This window comes from Sabethes cyaneus, chromosome 2 (genome assembly GCF_943734655.1).
Source record: "Sabethes cyaneus chromosome 2, idSabCyanKW18_F2, whole genome shotgun sequence".
Classification (NCBI taxonomy): Eukaryota; Metazoa; Arthropoda; class Insecta; order Diptera; family Culicidae; genus Sabethes; species Sabethes cyaneus.
Window position 1 is genome coordinate 120,881,914 of NC_071354.1, and position 17,587 is coordinate 120,899,500.

The window sequence follows — 17,587 nt, forward strand, 5'->3', positions numbered from 1 at the left end:
TTCAAAATTGTGCGAAATTTTAGAACGTCTCAGGGAGAATAATTTGAAACTCCAACCAAGTAAATGCAATTTCTTACGAAAAGAGACTATATTTTTAGGGCATAAAATAACTTCTAATGGTATAATGCCTGATGAAACTAAAATTTACGCAATACAAAATTTCCCTACGCCAAAGAATGCAAAGGAAGTTAAAATGTTTTTAGGAATACTTAGCTATTATCGCAAATTCATTCCAAATTTAGCGAATTTGGCAGAACCTATAAACAAATTATTACGAAAAAGAGAACGATTTGTTTGGAGTCAAAATTGTCAACGATCTTTCAATGAGTTGAAATCGTTGTTGACAAGCTCTCCTATTCTACAATATCCTGATTTCGCTAAAAAGTTTGTAATTACTACTGACGCTAGCAATGTTGCAATTGGTGCAGTTCTTTCAAATGAAGGAGTTAATTTACCTATCGCTTATGCTAGTCGGATTTTAAATCCAGCTGAACGGCGTTATTCTACCGTGGAAAGAGAATTGCTTGCCATTGTGTGGGCAATCAAACATTTCAAACCGTATGTTTATGGACAAGAATTTATAGTTAATTCTGATCATAAACCCTTGGTATATCTCTTTAACATCTCAGAAGCATCAGATCGGTTGATGAGATGGCGTATATTATTAGAGGAATATGATTTCAAGGTGATGTACACACCTGGCAAAAGCAATGCCGTCGCAGACGCATTGAGTCGTATTCAATTGAGTAATTGTGATTCTGCTGATCAAATCACTGCTCAAATACATAATGAGATCAAACAGCACAAGGCTAATATCTCAAAAAGAATAAATGTGATCACTAGGCAACAAGCAAGGACTTTAGCCAATATCACTAATGGTACCAACAATCCAAATGAGGATAAAAGTTCAATCAAGAGCGGAATAGCACGAGACTATGGAAGCTTTGAACTACTAGGGGATCCCAATATAAACAACAATACGCAGGATAAGGCCGACTGTAATAAAAACAGTATTCATGTGTATATTGTTCCAAAAATCCTTGATCAAAACATCGAGTATGATTTTGACAAGACGGAATATGAATCTCATAACATTCAGGATTATGGATTCATTCGAAATTCTAATAAACACTTTATAGTTAGCAAAACGCACTATAATCACAAAATTTGTTTATATGAATTATATAAGAATATACTTATATTCAAAAACGCTATAAGAGAACTTAATAATGTTTCAATAAACTTCTATTTCATTTTGTCATCCGGAGATAAAATAAATTGGAGGAAACTAAAAACAATAACAGCACACATTTTCTCAGATAAGAATTGCAAATTATGTTTTTGTAATTATTCTTTAACTAAGTTAGAATCCATTACGGATATCGAAACAGTTCTCACTGAGTTTCATAAGAGTCCAATAGGAGGACATGAAGGTTTGGAACGTACCTTTAAACGAATCGCTGAGCGATATTATTGGAAAAACATGAGACACGATATAAAAGAGTTTATTAATAGATGCGATGAATGTCAAAAAAATAAAATTCAAAGGAAAAATAGGATACCTTTAAAAATAACTTCTACTTCGACGAAACCGTTCGAAAAAATTTTTTTAGACATTGTTGGTCCATTACCAGAAACGAAAAATGGCAATAACTACATTTTAACCATTCAGGACGATCTTACGAAATTATCCATTGCCAAAGCCATTCCTAAAGCTACAGCAGAAATGACTTGTAAAGCCTTTTTAGAAAGTGCAATTTGTACATATGGAGTACCTAAAGAATTAGTTACCGATAGAGGAACTAACTTTGTCAGCAAATTATTTCAAACTCTTTGCAAGTTATTGCACGTAAAGCAAATACAAACTACAGCATATCATCCTCAAAGCAACGGAGCCCTTGAGCGATGTCACCGTACTTTAAAAGAGTATATCAGATCATATGTTTGCAGCAATCTTGATGATTGGGATGAATATATTCATTGTTTTGCATTTACCTACAATACAACTGAACATTCGTCAACTGGATTTTCTCCTCACGAATTAATGTTTGGATACAAAGCCGAGTTGCCGACATCAATTTGTTCAGCATACAAGGAAAATTCAAATTATTACACATATTTAAAAGATTTGAGATATAACTTAGAGGTTATTCAAAAATCTGCTAGAGCTAACTTACTTGCTACAAAGAATACAAGAAAGGAAAAATATGATCAAAAAACAAATGACTGGTTACCAATGTGGGGTGATCTAGTATTATTAGAAAATATTGCTACTGGAACTGGTAGGAAGTTACAGGGATTATATAGTGGTCCACATGAAGTAATAGCTATCAATTCTCCACAAACTTGTACAGTATTATTAAAAAATACTAATAAAAAGATTGTCGTGCATAACGATCGTCTCAAGCGTTATCTAAATTAATGGAAAAGCAAACGGTGGCTATTGATTCAATTTTTCAAGTAGCTAACCACATAATATCTAAGTTTGGAGCCGAAATTTTCAATTAACCATGGCTGAATTAATATGTATAATGTCAAGGCTCAAGATGAAAACGTAAAAAATAAAGCTAGAGATCATTTATTTCAATTGGTTACTAAAAGTGAATTACTTATTACTGATGTGACAGAGAAAACCGATATATTTTTGTCACTGTTAACAACGGAAAATCGACCTTTGTCTTATAAATTATATAAACCAGCTAAATTTTTAAAAGATTTGGAAAAAATTCAAGAATTGTTACCGAAAGGATTTGAATTTCCAATTGATTTAACGATGAAAAATATTATGCAGTTTTATGCAATTTCTAAAGTCTCATCAAATCTTGATGGATGCACGGTTAATATTAATGTTAAAATTCCAATTACAAATAAGTTAATATACGAGGCTTATAAAGGTACCAGCGTACCAGTATTTAAATACAACAAATTATACGTTACAGCAATTGAAAATGATGTTGTTTTAAAACCATTCAATTCAAATGTTGGAATGATAATTTCTTACCCCGAATATATGAAATGTACTGAAATCCAAAGTATGAAAGTATGTCCTTCATTTCATGTTTTACAAAATCTTACACTAACGGACAACTGTAATGTAAGAACGTTTTTGAACAATTCAAAAGATGTTTGCATTTCACAACCATTGAATTTGAAACACCAACTATGGATACAGTTAAATGATCCAAATTCTTGGGTTTACGCTGTTCCAACAAAAACAAATTTAATTGTCATTTGCAATGACAAAAAGGTACAACGAGTTGAAATTAATATGGTAGGTCGTTTGAGAATTACGAAACCATGTTTAATTAAATCAGATGAAATTTTATTGCATTATTACCCACAAGAGCATTCTGATATTGAACTTGACATTAAAAAGATAGATTTTCAAGTTCAGCCTAGGGAAATAAAAATACTTGATGATAAAATACCTGAAACTACTAAAAATAACATTTTTACCAAATTTAATAATAAAGAATTATTTGATGAAATGGTAAATTTGAAGAACATGAATGCTAATAAACTTCAACTTTTGAACGTAGAAGTAGAGAAGCACTCCTTTTCAATTTGGAAGGCTATTGTTTTAACAATTGCCTTGATAATATTGATATATTTATGTTTTAAGATTTACAAATGCTTAAAAAATAAATTTGGGAAAGGGAAAGAGATCGTCGCTCTTCCAATTCAAGCATCAGCTCCTGTATCAGTGTCTTATATTAGTTCGGAAACGGTCCAACCTAAACAACAATCAAGAAGCTTTAGTCAGGCTAGGTTTTAGATTATAAGGCACAAAATATTGTAAAAGTGTTAGATTATAAGGCACAAAATATTGTAAAAGTGTTAGATTTAAGATTCTAATGTTGTAAAAAAAATATATATTTAAGAAGATACATTTTTTTTCCTTCAGGGGGAAGTAATGTGATATGACGATATCACTATTCTTTTCTATTTCCTTTCGTAGCTTTCTTTTAGCAGATTATTAGCCAACGGTTTTTTTTGTCGTTCTAAAGCTAGCAGATGTTTCATTCTGAACATCTGTCCTTTTTAAGCGTAACGCGCTATTTGAGTAGGGGTTAACGAAGCGCACGCGCTGTTCCATTTAGGGATATAAAGCCATAAATTAAACCCATGCGCAAAAGCATAGGGGTTTAATTATAGTAACAGTAGGGGAATAATGTATATTCACCCCAATAGAATGTTTAGGCAACTAGGGTGGAACCCTAGTAGAAAACCGTTAGACCGTTAGATTAGAAATGTTACTAGGGGAGAACCCCTACAAAGAGGGCTACGAAAGGGACGCACAGTGGAAAATCAAATAAATAGACTGTCTTGCCTAGGGGACAGCGTCCAGTATTTTAAAAGTAGTCGAATTCACTACATCGTAGAGAGTATCACGCGCCACACAAGTTTATTGAAGAATATACGTTAGTTACACAACGATTTGTAACTTTATAACAATATGGCGTTGAAAAACCTACACGTGTTATACAAAATACAACAACGTGAGTAACCGAAGGTTAATAAAAATTGATGAAATTTATTCTAAAAAACTTTATTGGTGTGAATCAAATAGGCATTACAGGAAATTATGCATAGTTCAAAAATCTATAAACTAGACCTTTACTACGCAATGTATATGTTAAAGAATAATATTTGCTCTTACTACCTACTTTTACTTGCACTTACTCAAATTATTAACAACTTACTTATCCTTATTCAGCAATTTCATGAAAAAAGGATCTATCAAAATTTTTAAGTGGTCATATTTTGTTTAAATTTTGTAAACGTATTCAATTTTCAAAAATTTTATGTAAACCAACGCACTACGCAACGTTAACCAATAGATGGATTATACTCCGAAGACGTGTCGGTTTCTATCTCAAATAGCAAGTAAGACCGTATAACAAAGGTTCCTTTCACCACTAGGTGGATTAAATCGGGTTTATAGTATAACAAAGGTAAAACATGTTGCTCTATGGAAATATAAGACTTCACTTTATAAAACAGCAGTTTTCCCACGAGGATCTCCAGAAGCTTCGAATCCGAAACCGGTACAAAGCGAAATAATGCCAGGGTAGTTTGTTACGTCACGCATATCTCCCTTTTTGTAAATAGCAAAGATGTAGGACCTTTTCCAAGACTCTGGAAACTTGCGCTGCTCGAGCGACATGTTACATAGCTTTTGCAATGGCTTACATAATGCTTCAGCAAATTTTTTTAGTACAACAGACGGGATTCCATCAGGAGCCAGGCTAAAGCTGGTTTTCAATTTCAGAAGTCCCGCTTCAATGTCCACTGTGGATAAAGGAGGCCCAAAGTCTAAAATATCTTCAGGAACAACACGTATCGCTTCAATTTGTGAAGTCGAAGCCGCTGTCAAACAAAATACACTAGACAAGTGCCTAGCAAACATGTTGCAGGTAGTTTGAATATTATCAGACACTAAGTCTCCGAAAAACATACAGAAGGAAGACCATTTTATTTACGTTTATCATTAACGAACGACCAAAATCGTTTTGGGTTTCTTCTCAAGTCATTCTGTGTACGCTTTACGAAGCATAAATATAGGTGTCGGTTATAAGCCCTATACTCATTGCTTATCTGGTTGAAATCACGCTTTGTCATGGGATTACGCCTATTAGTGTACCTTCCCAAGGCAACAGCCCTTTGGCGCTTTAAAAATCGTACCCTCGGATTGGACCATGGTGGTTTCCTGCTCGGCCGGGGAGCAGGTGTAACGCCCCTGCCCGGATTTAAGTCCAGGAAGATATTAACCGCGGTAGTCTTTCACTTATAGCATTGACCTAGTTTGTCGTTTTGTTAAAGTCACCAAACCACGAATGGTCGCGTTTAATATTCTTTTCGCAACATAGGCAGCGCAAGTGTTTTTGTTTGTCAATAGTGAGCCACCGCGCATTTTCTGTATTCACGTAGAAGTCCCCCCGTGCATATAATTTAAGGAATTTCCCATCCGGAAATTCCACTCTTTAAAATTCTAAACCAACGACAGGAAAAACCTTTCCCAGCTAGCACTTTGATATGTACATAAAAGTTAAAAATCAACATTAAGTACATATAGATATGCTAATAAATCGTATTTGATGTGTAAAATTGGCATATCCGTGGTATTTTGGAGGCGATATACGAGGTGAGGAATAAACATACGCATTTCATAGATTAAGTGATTATATACGACAACATCCGATTAAGCCCGACCCGCTCCATACTGTTATACGATTCTGTGCTGAATATCGTATGTATGTTAGCTATTATTATTATATACGACTGAAAACCAACTTGAACGGACTTTATTAAGCTTTCGTTACGATTCCGAATTTGTTAAGAGTTATTTACGATAATTTTCGGTTATTGATGTACGATTTGGTGCTAGCCGGGTTTCCAAAGAACTGGCAATTAAACAGCATACACTTCCACGACCTTTATTTACGACTGCCTTAGCATTTCTCACCGCACCGCGTATGCGAAATACTAATGCAGCTTTGTTTTGTTTACGCTACCTGCGACGACCGTCGTGACTGGTCAAGTTTGGTCAACACGTGCTTGAGCGTGTTTGGAAAAACACAAAAACACATTGCTGACCTGCGTGTAAGCCATAGATTTAACTAGGCTAAGATGCAGAAAATAAACAGTCAGTTGACAGTCTCGACAACACACGTACATGGTCTTTTTGATTCTTATCACAGGACACACTAAGTTCCGCCACAGGAGTTAAGTGCCCAACTGATTGTCTCCGTAAACAACTCGCTGCTGCGCGCCGACGTCGCTTCAAGTGGAGACTGTCAAACCAGGGAAATGCGTGTTCATAAGAATCTCTAACGCTTCCTTAGTAGTAACAGTGAGACTGACATCTTATTTTTTCAATTACCCTAGGCCATTATTATAATCCATGGCTAACGCTTTTTGGAGTCGCGCCGCCTCAGGCTGAGTCTGGATGCTTTCGCAAAACTTGACTCTAGACTTTCTTTTGGCTTTGCGAAGCTCTGCGTTGTATTTGGTGAGAGATGCCCTGTAGGCCTCCCAATTAGCCCCGTTGAATAAACGCTCAGCCTCCCGACGAAAGCTGCTGAGCTCGTGATTAACGGACAGTTTGCAGTACAGGCATCAATAATCCTACTCTGTAGGTTATTGGTTGTAGCATCCAGCTCAGCTGGTGTGCGTATATAAATATGACAGAAGTTCCGAGAGCTACCCAGATGTTCTCTGAATGAACTACAGTTGGTCTTCGGATTTCAGTATTGATCTTTCTTGAGAGAGTTTGCCTCAATATCAAAAACGATATGCCTGTGGTCTGATAAACTTGGTTCGTCAGACATGCCAGTTTTTTACCTTTTCAGCTATAGAAGTGCTGCACAGAGTGAGGTCTAGGACCTCATCTCTGATAGCGTTAACAAAAATGGGAACATTCCCTACATTGCATACATTGACATTGATAGCAGTTAAGTATTCAAGTAGGTACTCACTCCTGTTATTTATATCCGTGCTGCCCCAAATTGTGTGGTGGGTGTGGCCTTGCAGAACCGCACGAGAGCGGCAACCTCGGATGGCGGTATGTCGTCCTTGTCACCCGGCAAGTATGCGGACGCCACGACCAGGTGACAGCGACGACATCGCGTTGAATGAATTCTGTAATGGCAGAAAATTGTATTTCCTTCGTTAGCAAAATTGCAGTCCTCGGTTTAGGCTGCGTGTTACAGTAGATTAACTTACCGTAGTTTCCTAGGACGAGAATTCTCGTGCCGTGGACCCAAGGTTCTTGGATGAAGACAGCTGTTAGCGGTCATTAGTTGGTGGTTGATGCAGATTCCCTTTGTGGGGAACCGATCGAACCTGCACAACCGTTGCCGATGTGTCCAGAGCAGGTGGTTACGAAACTTCCTCGGGAGGTTGCCCCACACTGCTCAAGAAATACCCCATGAACACTCGGGTGGTCTTTCATGGTGTATATTCTCAGCAGCGCTTCATCCCACCGGTTGAGAGTTGGTACCTTAATCTCCATCCATCGCACTGTCTCCACGTCGGCACACACGATGAGCAGGTAGCCGTTCTTGGCTGGATCCTGGATGGCTGGATGGCTGGAGAATCCTGTTCCGCAATGCAGTTCAGGTGTTCTTTGCGAATAGCCGTGAGCTGATCCACAGTAAGTATTGTGGATGGGTAATCACTTGACGTGACTGCGATGCTTGAGGTATCTGCCATCTTTTTATACGAAACCCCTGTTTGAGGTTTGGGCACAGACGGCCTTTTGTTTTTGCGTACTCTAGGTCGTTTAGTACTTGGATCTTTTGCGCTAGTGTTTGGCGACACAGTCTCCTCAGACCTTTGCCGCTTGCTCTGCTCGAGAGGTTGCGGACGCTGGTCGACAGGACAAAGGGCCAGTTTCCTAGCCTCTTCCTCTGTGTATCCCTTGCTGAGATACTGCTTGTACCGCCCGTCGAGGTTGAATGTTTCCTCCAGCTCTTCATCCTTCGATCGACTAATTTCGCTCGATTCCGAGGAATCACGCGCAACGGAGTCCTTCGACTCCATAGGTTCCGGCTTTAGAAGACAGCCAGTGCCTTCTGCCTTGAGGGTCTGAATCTTTTCTATTGTCCTCCATAAAGAATCCCACGAGTTGAGGGGAAAGAAAACTCCGCCATATCAGTGCCCCTCATGTTGCAGTAAGGGCAGATTACTGCGGAGGGCGCCCTGGTACTCCACAGGCTCCGTTTGCGGCTGAGTATTTGTAGAACCGCCCCACCCCCCACCATTCATCCCTCGGCACGGGTCGCATGACACCTTGGATTAGGGGTTTATCCATATGCGTCAGCTATTAAAACCATACCCCTTAGGGGCTTTGGACCCTCTACTCTGGTTCCCAGTATTTTTAGGTATATTCGAACCAGTTCCTACCGGGATCCGCCATTTCCGCCAGGCGGAGTTAGTGGTAAGCTATAGTTTCCGCAATTCTTATTTCTAAAGTTACTCGCGCATAGATTTTCTGTTATTCCCGTTTGCGTTGTGGCATTTACAATTTCATTAATGTAGATGAAATTCAAATTTGGGAATTGCTGTTGAAACTGCTGCTGTTGCTGTTGTTGGTTGGTAAACGGCCGGATAATGCGGAATATAGACCCCATAGTGGTCGTTAGCCTCTTATCCAGCAACTCCGATCCCGACCTCCTCGTGGTACCAGCCGGAATACGAGCAACCTTAGCGGAGATCGGGTAACCAACCCCGGTGGAAACTAAGGTCGTATACTAACCGGGAAGGAGGTAGTGAGTCTCGGCACTATAAGATGGCAGCCCCATCGCGAGACTCGGTAGTGTTGCCCCAGTACGGCTACACACCTAAATAAACTTAAACTAACAACATTCAAGCATTTTCGGAGCGGAATATTCGGCATCGACCTAGGCGACGGAATAAGGACGACGAATGGAGACTCGGGACTTGGAACTGCAGATCGCTAAATTTCGCAGGTTGCGAGCGGGTGCTGATTGAACAGCTGGAACCCCGCAAACTCGGCATCGTAGCTCTGCAGGAAATCTGTCGCAAAGGAGAGAAGGTATGGAAGATCCGTGGCGGAAAGGCCCAGTTTTACCAGAGTGGTGGCGCTACCAACGAACTGGGAACGGGCTTTGTAGTGCTGGGCGGAATGCAGGATCGCGTGATAGATTGGAAGGCGATCAACGAGAGAATGTGTGTATTGAGGATAAAGGGTCGTTTCTTCAATTATAGCATCATTAACGTGCACTGCCCGCACGAAGGTAGACCCGACGATGAGAAAGAAGCGTTCCACGCGAGGCTGGAGGCAACGTACGACAGCTACTCGTCACGGGACATCAAGATCGTCATCGGGGATATGAACGCCCAGGTCGGTAGGGAAGAAATGTATAGACCGGTGATAGGACCCCATAGCCCGCACACCGACACAAACGATAACGGCCAACGCTGTATAAACTTCGCAGCTTCCCGAGGCCTGGTGATCCGAAGCACCTTTTTCCCGCGCAAGGATATCCACAAAGCCACCTGGAGATCACCTGACCAACGTACAATGAACCAAATTGACCACGTTCTCATAGAGGGCCGGTTCTTCTCTAACATCACGAACGTACGCTCCCGTCGGGGTGCGGATATCGATTCTGACCATTACCTAGTAGCAGTATATGTGCGCTCAAAGCTGTCCACCGTATACCGGACACGTCAAAGCCGCCCTCCTCGGCTGAACATCAGGCAGCTAGACAACCCACAAGCTGCCGAGAACTACGCGCGAGTACTGAATGAGACACTGCCTTCTTGCGAGGAGTTAGGTGCTTCAAACCTCGAAGGCGGTTGGAGCAGAATACGCTCGGCCATCGGAGAGGCCGCTACCGCGGCACTAGGTATTGAGCCTCGGAGTACACAAAATGATTGGTTTGATGGGGAATCCCGAGCAAGGATTGACAGCAAAAGTATATCAAAATTATTACATATTCTGCTGTTGATATTAACTAGAAAACATGTTTTGTTACCAACTCAAAATGGCACTTATGATGTATCAGACTTTGCTATCACTTTGCTTTCATTTTTATTGAAAGAAAATGTGTTGGCAGATTCTATATATGATGTAAATAAACCTTCAATATTTAAATTAGTCTATTTTCACTCAATTTTGTTCTAGTAAAAGGGTTGGTTCAAATTATATGATGATTGCAAAATGATGATGATATGATAGAAAAATGATAACAAATTCTGCTTTCCTATTAATATTGTGTAACAGCAAGATTAGTATTCCGTTTGATATTTTTGATAGCAAAAGTAGTATTCAATTTAATTTCACGGCATGGAATTTTTGCAATCAATTTTGATATTTTAACCGCTAAGTCGACCAAAATGAAATCACACCGAGTATTTAAAATCCGTTACATCAAGATATCAAATTTTGTTTTCAATTTGCTCTAAAACCCTGCTCGGGATGCCAACAAGCGGTGGAGGAGAAAAAAAATGCTTGGAAAAATTATCTAAGTATTGCCACTAGAGAGAACCTGGCCAAGTACCGACGAGCTAGGAACAAGTTGACCACGATCCTGAGGAGAAAAAAGCGCCAAAAGGAGGACAGAGATCGTGAAGAATTGGAGAAACTATTCCGAGCTAATGACACGCGCAAGTTTTATGAGAAGGTGAACCAAACTCGGAAGGGCTACACACCGAAACCTGACATGTGTAGGGACGAGGGAGGGAATCTAATTACAAACGAGCGCGAGGTGGTCGACAGGTGGAAGCAGTTCTTCGATGAACACCTCAATGGCGAAGTCGCAGAAGGAGGCGGAACGGAAATTAACCTAGGAGCGCCCATGGAAGATAGTGATGTCCTAGCACCTGATCTCCAAGAAGTCAAACGAGAAATCAGGTTGCTGAAGACCAATAAAGCCGCTGGGAAGGACCGCCTACCGGCAGAGCTTTATAAACATGGCGGAGAAACGCTAGCAAAGGCTCTACACTGGGTTATTTCTAGGATTTGGGAGGAGGAAAAGCTACCGGAGGAATGGATGGAAGGAGTGGTTTGTCCCATCTACAAAAAGGGTGATCGGCTAGACTGCTGCAACTATCGCGGTATTACGCTGGTAAATGCCGCCTACAAGGTACTCTCCCAAATCCTGTTACGCCGGCTGTCACCGATAGCACAAGGTTTCGTAGGGAATTATCAGGCGGGTTTCATGGGGGCTCGCGCAACTACGGACCAAATTTTTACTATCCGACAGATCTTGCAGAAATGTCGAGAGTACAACGTGCCCACGCATCACATCTTTATTGATTTCAAAGCAGCATACGATACAGTCGAACGAGACAAGCTATGGCAGATAATGCACGAATACGGTTTTCCAGACAAACTGACACGACTGATCAGAGCTACATTGGATCGAGTGATGTGTTTCGTACGCATCTCTGGGACACTCTCGAGTCCCTTCGAGACGCGACGAGGGTTGAGACAAGGTGACGGTCTATCCTGCATGCTGTTCAACATCGCTCTTGAGGGGGTGATCCGACGAGCGGGCATCGAAACGAGAGGCACGATTTTTACCAAGAGTAGCCAACTTCTAGGCTTTGCAGATGACTTCGATATCATTGCCAGGAACTTTGCGACGGCGGAGGCAATCTACGCCAGACTGAAAGCGGAGTCTAGGAGAATTGGGCTAAAAATAAATGCGTCGAAGACCAAATACATGAAAGGAAGAGGCTCAAAGGAAACAAATGTGCGTCTCCCACGGACGGTAACCGTTGACGGCGACGAACTAGAAGTGGTAGAAGAGTTCGTGTATTTGGGATCGCTGGTGACCGCGGACAACAACACTAGTAAGGAGATCCAGCGGCGCATCCAAGCGGGAAATCGGGCCTACTTAGCCCTTCGTAAAACGCTACGATCAGGAAGCATACGCCGCCGCACGAAGCTAACAATGTACAAAACCATTATTGACCGGTAGTTCTTTATGAACTTGAAGCCGTGGCGCTGCTTACGGAGGACATACGCGCCCTTGCCGTGTTTGAGCGGAAAGTGCTGCGGACGATATTTGGCGGAGTACAAACTGAAAGCGGAGAGTGGCGGAGGCGTATGAATCACGAGCTACAGGCACTGCTTGGGGAGACTCCCATCGTACATCTAGCGAAAGTTAGCAGGCTACGGTGGGCCAGACACGTCGTAAGGATGCCGGACGACAGTGCGACGAAAATAGTCCTCTTCAACAACCCCCCCGGCATTAGGAACAGGGGGGCCCAACGTGCACGATGGCTCGACCAGGTCGAAAGCGATTTGCGACTTCTGAGACGACTAGGCAATTGGCGACGAGTGGCTCAAGACCGAGTTGAATGGAGACGAGTGCTTGAAACAGCACGAGCCACCCCGGCTCTATGCTGCTGAAGAAGAAGAAGATGTTGAAACTCTCGCATTATTTTATTCGTTTGTCTATCCGGTTCACTGATATTAGATAGCTGATTGTCGCTTTCAGCATCAGGCATACCAAGCGTTGGTTTAACAAAATTACTGATATTCAGATAACGACGACATAATTATTGTGTAAAACCCATTGGTACGTATATTTTCACAAAATATTGATTAGATTATTTTAAACAGTTAATATACAGCGAAATTATGCGGAAGGATGTGGAAATTAAAATATGCTAAAGTTAAAAATCATATGCTTTTTGAATACACAAGAGGTTGCATCTTACCGTGAGAAACATCATAATTCACAACATTGTTGTTCATAGGATTTCTGGAAAGAAATGAATATTTTCAATATTAATTATTTGCAGATATTAATTTGTGTTTTAGGAATATTAACGCTTTAGTGTCCAAAATGTTTTAGCCTGAAAAAAACTAGATTTTGATCCGTAATCCGAATCCGTTATGCTGATAAATAACCCGAACTTATTTGCATAAAAATATAGATATCGCCAAAAGGGGGTCTGACCAGAGGCGGACTGGTCCATTGGGCAAATGGGCCTGTTCCCTCTTAATCTCAGCGTTTTCCGAAGGGCAAACTAGGCTCAATGTTCTGCTAGGATATGCTGCTAGATGTCCGTATTTGTGTCGATGTCCGCGGCTACCAGCGATCCCACATACACGAATTTATCTACCATTTCTGGTTTGTCGCCGTCAACGATTACTGTCCGCGAAAAAGGCACGTTCGTCTCATTTGAGTCTCTGTCATTCATGTATTTGATCTTCGACGGGTTTATTTCAACCCCAATCCTCCTAGCCTCCACTTTTAGTCTAGCGCAGATGGCCTTCGCCGTTGCAAATTTTCTGGCTTTAATATCAAAGTCGCCTGCATATCCAAGGAGTTTGCTACCGTTACTGAAAATCAAACCTCTAGTTTCGATAGCTGCTCGTCGAATCACCTGAAGAGCGATGTTGAAAATCATGCAGGATCAGCAGCACCCTTGCCGCATCTCTAAGAGACTCGATTCTATGGACTCTAACAGCCTCTCCCAGCCGAGATTCGAACATACAACGTACCTCACTGCCAACTGGGATGCCAAAATCTTAAAATTTGTCTTCTATTATTTTAATTCGATTTTTTATTAGATGTAGAACACTCAATTTCAACCAAAATAGCTTTTACCTGAAAATAATTCCCCTTTTTTTTTAAATAGTATGGACAAGCGGTACAGAATAAGGTGCAGTTATTGACGCGGTTCTGACTTAGCATTAATGTATTGAAAACTATTTTATTTTTGCACGATATTTCGGTTATTCACTACTTTTAGGATCTGCTAAGAATACTTGCAGTAGAGTTCAGTTTCAATTTTGAATATGGTACATAGCACCATCCTACATATGTCGGTGTTATTTTACTTTTCTCAGGCATTAAATTTATATTTTTATCAGTATCACCACTAGAAATAAAAACTAACCGCATGATTGACATTACTCAGTCGTCCTTATTGGGACGTTCTTATTTAAAATCGTGGTGTTTGGAGGAAAGTTGTATGTTGTGCTTACGTGCACAACAGCAAAAGAAATTACAATAATTCAGAAGGGTGGTGTACAAGACACGATTGCATAGGTGACGTAGGACTACGTAAGTTTCTTAGTAGCAATACTAGCATGTATCCATACCTCTAATAATTCGATTCTTCATGTATACATGCAGCATATATAGGGTTTCACGAGACTGCAGGTTGAGAAAATTCGGTTATTTTTAAATGAATGTTAATAGCGCCTCAAATCTTACTTCAACATCAAACACTATTTACATATACCGTGAAAGCACCAGTCGCCGCGCATTTAGTACGTAGGCTGGTACATAAATACATGTATAAAATATTTCTTTAACATATTATTATGCAATATATATTTTCGGTTAGTGTTTTTATTACGCTTTCAGACAAAAATATTAAAAATGTCGTTTTGTTGCCACTAACTAGCAAAACACGACTTCGAGTGCATCATGTACATGTACCAATCGCCGTGCACATAATTTTGCTCCGTTTCCATTGCAGTGCACCAGTGGGTCAATCGCCGCGAACTTTTCGTACTCATTTATTTCAATAAACATTTATATTATACTAGCTGACCCGACAAACTTCGTATTGCCACAAAATAGCCTGTGTTGTACATAAATCATGAATCTCGGGTGATCTTTGTCACAATCTCGAGTTTTGCAAGTTTCTGAGGAATTCAACCTTAGATGATTCATTTTGGCAGTTACGTAACTATGAAACCATCCCAGGTAACCAATAAGCATCTCCAATGCTATTCAAATGTAGGCCAATAAGCATTTAGGTCGCCTTAAATGCTACTTAAATGCTATTTTGGCAAAATATACAGCTACTTTATTGATAACCTTCTTATAGTGCTGACAATGCTAATTTACAGCTAATTACCGGCACGAAGAATTTGTATCCAATTTTAGATGCAAATTTACAACAAAAAGCTAATATACAACAATGTGCAGTATAAAACGTCAGGGATGCTAATAAACGATAAGCTGATCTGCTGCTTATGTTAATGCTTATTAGTTACCAGGAATGGGTAGCTTAATAGACAAATTTGCAATTTTTCCTCACAGTAAAGTAGAAAACAACTCCCCTGTTCCCTCATTGCATAGCCAGAAAGCGGATAGTAATATTCGCCATGATTGTACAACATTTCGCCGAATATCATTTTGCGAAAAACCTTAAACGGGATGTACCATTTCACGGAAAACTTTTTTTGGAAAGTACCATTTCGCGAACCTCTCCTTACTCGCTGTCGCTCGTTCCAGGAAACCCAGGTAGATCTAGGAAAATAAATAAACCTAGACAGTAGTGATTTCTGCGGGGAGTTGCCTCCCTCCAGAGGGTGGCGCTTCCGACGGCGGGTCACCGGCAACACTCGCGGCCGTCTCGTCCTGAATGATCTAGTGTTACTAGATAGCTTTTGTGGTCTTGTTATTGACTAATGTTTAATGGAAGAGTCTCGAATTTCTCGAGTTCGATTAGTTTTTGAGTTTCGCAAAAATTTCTGTTTTATTTGTATGAGAGTCGATATCCCCCTACCACAGGGGTGAGAGGTCTCTAAATATCATAAAATAAAACTCCCACATGCCAAATTTGGTTCCATTTGCTTGATTAGTTCTCGAGATAATAGGAAATTTGCATTTCTTTTGTATGCAAGCCCACCCTCTTAAAGGGGAGATGGCGTCTCGCTTTCTAATGAGGAGAGGGGTCTCAATTCACCATACAAAAAAATATTACCTCCAAAACCACTTACTTACTTACTTAGGTGGCTTGCCGTCCTAAGACAAAGCCTGTTGAACAAAATTTCTCCATGTAACTCGGTTGAGGGCTACCGCTCTCCAATTCCTCGGACACCGAGTACTCTCCGCCAGATCTCGCTCCACCTGGTCTAACCATCTTGCTCGCTGCGCTCCTGGTCGTCTTGTTCCTACCGGATTTGAGGCGAACACCATCTTTGCAGGGTAGTTGTCCGGCATTCTTGCAACATGCCCTGCCCATCGCATCCGTCCACCTTTAGCCACCTTCTGGATACTGGGTTCGCCATAGAGCTGTGCGAGTTCATGGTTCATCCTCCGCCTCCATACTCCGTTCTCCTGTACGCCGCCGAAGATCGTTCTTAGCACTCGTCGTTCGAAAACTCCGAGCACTCGCAGGTCCTCCTCGAGCATTGTCCATGTTTCATGCCCGTAGAGAACAACCGGTCTAATAAGCGTCTTGTACAGGGTGCACTTTGTACGGGGACTTAGTCTGCTCGACCGCAATTGCTTGTGGAGCCCATAGTAAGCACGACTTCCGCTGATAATACGCCTCCGAATCTCACGGCTGGTATCATTGTCCGCCGTTACCAGTGAGCCAAGGTAGACAAATTCATCGACTACCTCAAACTCATCGCCGTCGATCAATATACTACTGCCCAAGCGGTGTCGTTCGTCCTCGGTTCCGCTGGCCAGCATGTACTTTGTTTTAGACGTATTTACCTTTAACCCAATCTTTTCTGCTTCGCGCTTTAGTCTGGTGTACTGTTCAGCCACCGCCACAGATGTTCTGCCGATAATATCCATGTCATCGGCAAAGCAGACGAATTGACTAGATTTGTTGAATATCGTGCCCCGCGTGTTGATATCCGCTCGGTTCATAACACCTTGTAGCGCTATGTTGAACAGCAGGCATGAAAGACCATCACCTTGACGAAGCCCTCTGTGTGATTCGAATGAACTTGACAATCCACCCGAAATCCGAACACAGCACTGCGTACCATCCATCGTAGATTTAATCAGTTTGATGAGCTTCCTGGGGAAGCTGTTCTCGTCCATGATTTTCCATAGCTCTTTCCGGTCGATGGTATCATATGCGGCTTTGAAGTCAACGAATAAATGATGCGTGGGAACTCTGTATTCACGGCCCTTTTGGAGGATTTGCCGCAGTGTAAATATTTGATCCGTTGTAGACCGACCTTCGACGAAGCCGGCTTGATAAGTTCCCACAAATCTATTCGCAATTGGTGATAGACGGCGGAAAATGATTTGGGACAGCACTTTATAAGCGGCATTGAGAACGGTGATCGCTCGATAGTTCTCACAGTCCAACTTGTCGCCCTTTTTGTAGATCGGGC

The 17,587-nt window shown here is 41.2% G+C and overlaps 1 protein-coding gene across 3 annotated transcripts in view; it reads right to left on the minus strand.

Annotated features, from left to right (window-relative positions):
* Window positions 1-17,587, minus strand: part of LOC128734148 (muscle calcium channel subunit alpha-1) — a 1,300,390-nt gene that overhangs the window by 161,165 nt on the left and 1,121,638 nt on the right. For all 3 annotated transcript variants that reach the window (XM_053828190.1, XM_053828187.1, XM_053828188.1), the window contains one exon: window positions 13,201-13,244. In XM_053828190.1, the coding sequence (XP_053684165.1) occupies window positions 13,201-13,244 (44 nt within the window). The remainder of the gene's footprint in view (window positions 1-13,200; window positions 13,245-17,587) is intronic.